This window comes from Priapulus caudatus, unplaced genomic scaffold (assembly GCF_000485595.1).
Source record: "Priapulus caudatus unplaced genomic scaffold, Priapulus_caudatus-5.0.1 Scaffold866, whole genome shotgun sequence".
NCBI lineage: Eukaryota > Metazoa > Priapulida > Priapulimorpha > Priapulimorphida > Priapulidae > Priapulus > Priapulus caudatus.
This window is the reverse complement of record NW_014577927.1, coordinates 91,267-94,966: the sequence shown is the minus strand read 5'-3', so window position 1 is coordinate 94,966 and position 3,700 is coordinate 91,267. Positions and strand designations below refer to the sequence as shown.

The 3,700-nt window shown below is 58.3% G+C and overlaps 1 protein-coding gene across 1 annotated transcript; it reads right to left on the bottom strand.

Annotated features, from left to right (window-relative positions):
* Nucleotides 1–1,493: 1,493 nt before the first annotated feature.
* On the bottom strand, nt 1,494–2,449 carry LOC106814064. The gene is made up of 2 exons (XM_014818334.1): nt 1,895–2,449; nt 1,494–1,637 (listed from the first exon to the last, which is right to left on the bottom strand). The coding sequence occupies exons 1-2, from the start codon at nt 2,447–2,449 to the stop codon at nt 1,494–1,496; spliced, it is 699 nt and encodes a 232-aa protein (XP_014673820.1).
* Nucleotides 2,450–3,700: the final 1,251 nt, after the last annotated feature.

Genomic DNA, 3,700 nt, shown 5'->3' with positions numbered 1-3,700 from the left:
TCGGGTCTTTTCTATCCCTAGAAGCTCGCATACCCCCACAAACAGCTACGACTCAAAGTTCCTTCCTTGATCAGCGTGCAAGCGTTGCGGCATCCCGAACCTGGCGAAGAAGTGTGTGACTAGACAGTCCGCGGTAGTCTTGGCCTTCTGGTCGGGTAAGGCGTACGCCTCTGTCCACTTTGTGAAATAATCACAGATCACGAGGATATGTTGATTACCCCCGCGTTGAGTGGAAACGGTCCTAGGAAGTCGATTGCCACTCTCTCCATGGGTGCTCCTACGAGGGCTGCTGCTGGGGCGCTGCACGTCGGCTGCGTGTCACTTGCCTTCGGGTGCATACCTCGCACTGCCGACACCAGCGCTGCACATCACCTCGCATCCCTGGCCACATGAAACGCTGCCGAATTCGCTCCACTGTCTTCATGCTGCCCAGGTGCCCCGAAACGCGACCTCCATTTTGCATGGCAAGAATTTCTCGCCGTATCTCGGGTGGCGCGACAAGCTGCAACCGCTGCAATCGTCCTCGCCGTTCCCTTATCCACCGGTGATATAACAACCCTTGATGCACCTGCAACCTATCCCAGCTGTGCCATAGGGGTTTCCCCTTCCCACGTGCGGCAGTCTTTTCATGGGCAGGCTGATTCTTTGTCGCTTTCCGCCACGCCAGCATTTGCCCCAGCGTCGGGTCGTCCTCCTGCCATCTCCTCATTTGTGCCTCCGTCCATGGGGTGAGACCCGCAGGGTCCGCCCCTGCACTTCGGATCTTCCCTAGGGGTATCTCTTGGCAGTCGGGACAGTCTTCCCGTTTACATGGACGGCGGGGAGCTTGCCAGGACAATCCGTCGGCGTTCCAATGCAGCCGTCCCGCGCGATGTTCGATGCGGAGTTCGAAGGTTCTCAGGAAGGCGATCCACCTCGCCACCATCCCTTCGGGTTCCTTAAAGTTCAAGAGCCATGTCAGGGACGCATGATCAGTCCGCACCAGGAAAGGTCTTCCCTGTAGATAGTGTCGGAACTGCTTCACCGCGGCCACGACCGCCAACAGTTTCCAATGCGTGGCGCAGTACCCTCTCTGGGCGGTGGATAGTGTTTTGCTTGAGTAGGCGATGGCCCACTTCTCCTCATCCTGCTCCTGAAACAGCACCGCACCCAGGCCGGTCCCACTGGCGTCAGTGTCTACCGTGGACATTCCCTCGGCACTGGGATAGGCCAATATGGGGGCCCCCTGTCACCTGCCGAATCAGTTCCCGGAAGGCTTTCTCACATTCCTCCGTCCACTTAAAGGCCTGTTCCTTGCGGGTTAATGCCGTCAAGGGTCCTGCAATGGTGGCGAACCCCTCGATAAATTGTCGATAATAGTTCGCGAATCCAAGAAAGCTTCGCACGTCGCTCACCCCCGTCGGTCGCTCCCAGTCCTGTACGGCCGCTATCTTCGTCGGGTCGCGGCGAACTCCTTCTCGGGACACCACGTGTCCCAGGAACATCACGCTCTGCTAAAACAGGCTGCATTTGCTGGGTTTTAGCTTCAAGCCGGCCTCCTGGAGTCGTTTAAACACATGTCGGAGGTTATCGAACGCGTGGTCAAAGGTAGCGCCGAACACCACTACGTCGTCTAAGTAGACGAGGCACTCCTTCCACTGGAGGCCCCTGAGAACGAGCTCCATCAAGCGCTCAAAGGTTGCCGGGGCATTGCAGAGGGCAAACGGCATCACCCGGAAACTTATAGGCCTCCATCACGGCAAAGGCAGTCTTGGCGCGTCCCTCGGGTTCATATCCACCTGCCAGTACCCACTAGCCAAGTTCAGAGGGGAAAACCACGCTGCCCGGCAAGGGAATCGAATGTGTCGTCGATTCTAGGGAGCGGATACGCATCCTTGCTAGTTAACTCGTTTACCTTGCGGTAGTCTACGCAGAACCGTACTGACCCATCCTTCTTCGCCACGAGAACTACCGGGGATGCCCATGCGCTGGTGCTTGGTCGCACCACTCCCTGCGTGAGCATCCGATCTAGCTCTTGATCGAGAGCCACCTGTCTCCCCCACGGGCATCTTCTCGCCGGCTGCTTCCGTGGTCGGTGATCTTGTGTGTCAATCTCATGCTGCAAAATCGATCTCGTGTGTCGATCTCTGCTCAAGCCTGTTCTCCAAAGCGCGTTGCCAGGCCCCGCAAACAACTGTGTATTCTCTTGAATCACGGCCGCCATCTCTTCTCGCTGCTCCTCCGTCAGCTCTCCATCCACGCCATCTATCAATGGCTGCAGGTGCTCGGCTAGCCTACCGCCAGGTTCTGGGGTTGCATTCGGGTCTTCCCCTCGGGTTGTCCCGACCATGGCAATGCCCTCAAGCCGGGATAACTCCATGCCCTTTGGGATGACTACCTTGCTCGCTCCGACGTTGACTATCGAGAGAATTACCCGTCCACCTCGGGTGTCCACCAAATATCGGGCCATCACCAGCTCACCACCTAGTCCTCGCTCTCGGAATTTCCGCGTCGGCTCTGCCACAGCTAGGCATACTCTGGGCCAGCGTCTTCCTCACATGGTCCCGAGGACGACAGCTCCGTGTCCAGAATGGATGCACACCTTCTTGGCTGACCACAGTTGCCGGGCTTCCGTCGGCTTGCCACCCTGTACCACGTGAGTCACTCCGTCGATCACCAAGTACCCACGGCCAACGTCAAACTGACATCTTTTGCGACACAGGAAGTCCATTCCTATCACACCCCAGCTGTCTCTCATCCTGACCACCAATACAGCATGAAGGAACTTCTGACACCCCAGACCTAGCTCGACGCGGCATTCCCCGGTTGTCGGCAGCGCCCGGTGCTGCACGTCCATCACGCCCGCTATCGTAGGTCGCAGTCTCACAGCCCCTGCGGGAGGCTCGCAAACGTTGATGCTAACAGCAGCGCAACTTCGGCGCCTGTGTCCACCAAGAACTCGACAGGATTTCCTGCCACTTCCAATGTCACTCTCCATGAGGGCCGATTCTGCACTGACCCTACCAATCTTCGTTCCCTACGTCGCCTCCAGCCGCACCGTAGGGTCGTCCCACACCTCGTTGTTGCAGGCGCGGGCAGTGCCGACTGAAGTGGCCCCGCTCCTCACACTCGTAACACCGGCTACCTCCTCCTCTAAGTCTGCTCTGCTTGTCAGGTCCCCGCGGTGCTTGGCGGGCCGCGTTCGACAGCTCCCGATCACTCACCAGTTCCTTGAGAAGCCGTGCGATCTCCTTCATTTCCTTACTCGCCTGATCTTCAACCCCGAGCAGTTGGGGGGGGGGTGGCCGCGGCTACGGGGATGGGTGGCTCCACCTCGCGTGCGATGCCCTCAAAAATCTCGGGTGCTGTAATCGATTTACGCGTTGCTCGTCTTTTTCTTACCATTGCCTCGTAGTCTGCTGCGCATTCGGCGACCTTTTCAATCGTGACGCACCTCTGGCCCATGACGTACAGCTCACGGCCCTTTGTCGGCAGCTCTCCCTTTAGCCGCGCACCAGCCACTTTCCGATCTGTGCATCGTTCATCTCTGGCATAGCCAGCTTTCCTAATTTGCGCAGCTGCTGCGCATATTCGGGCCAGCTTTTATCCTCGCTGCCGCGTCGCCCCAGAAGTGCGGCTTGACTCTGGGTCTCTCTCTGATCGGGCCCGTAACGAGCGTTCAGCGTTTCCCTCAGCTGGCTTTCACTCTGTCGACCTGCCA

Bases quoted from the DNA above. Each gene is read 5' to 3' on its own strand.
- LOC106814064 (XM_014818334.1), bottom strand. From the start codon at position 2,449: ATGGCCCGATATTTGGTGGACACCCGAGGTGGACGGGTAATTCTCTCG. The intron at 1,638-1,894 runs GTAAACGAGTTA...AGGGGCCTCCAG, and splicing joins TCTGCGTAGACTACCGCAAG to TGGAAGGAGTGCCTCGTCTA.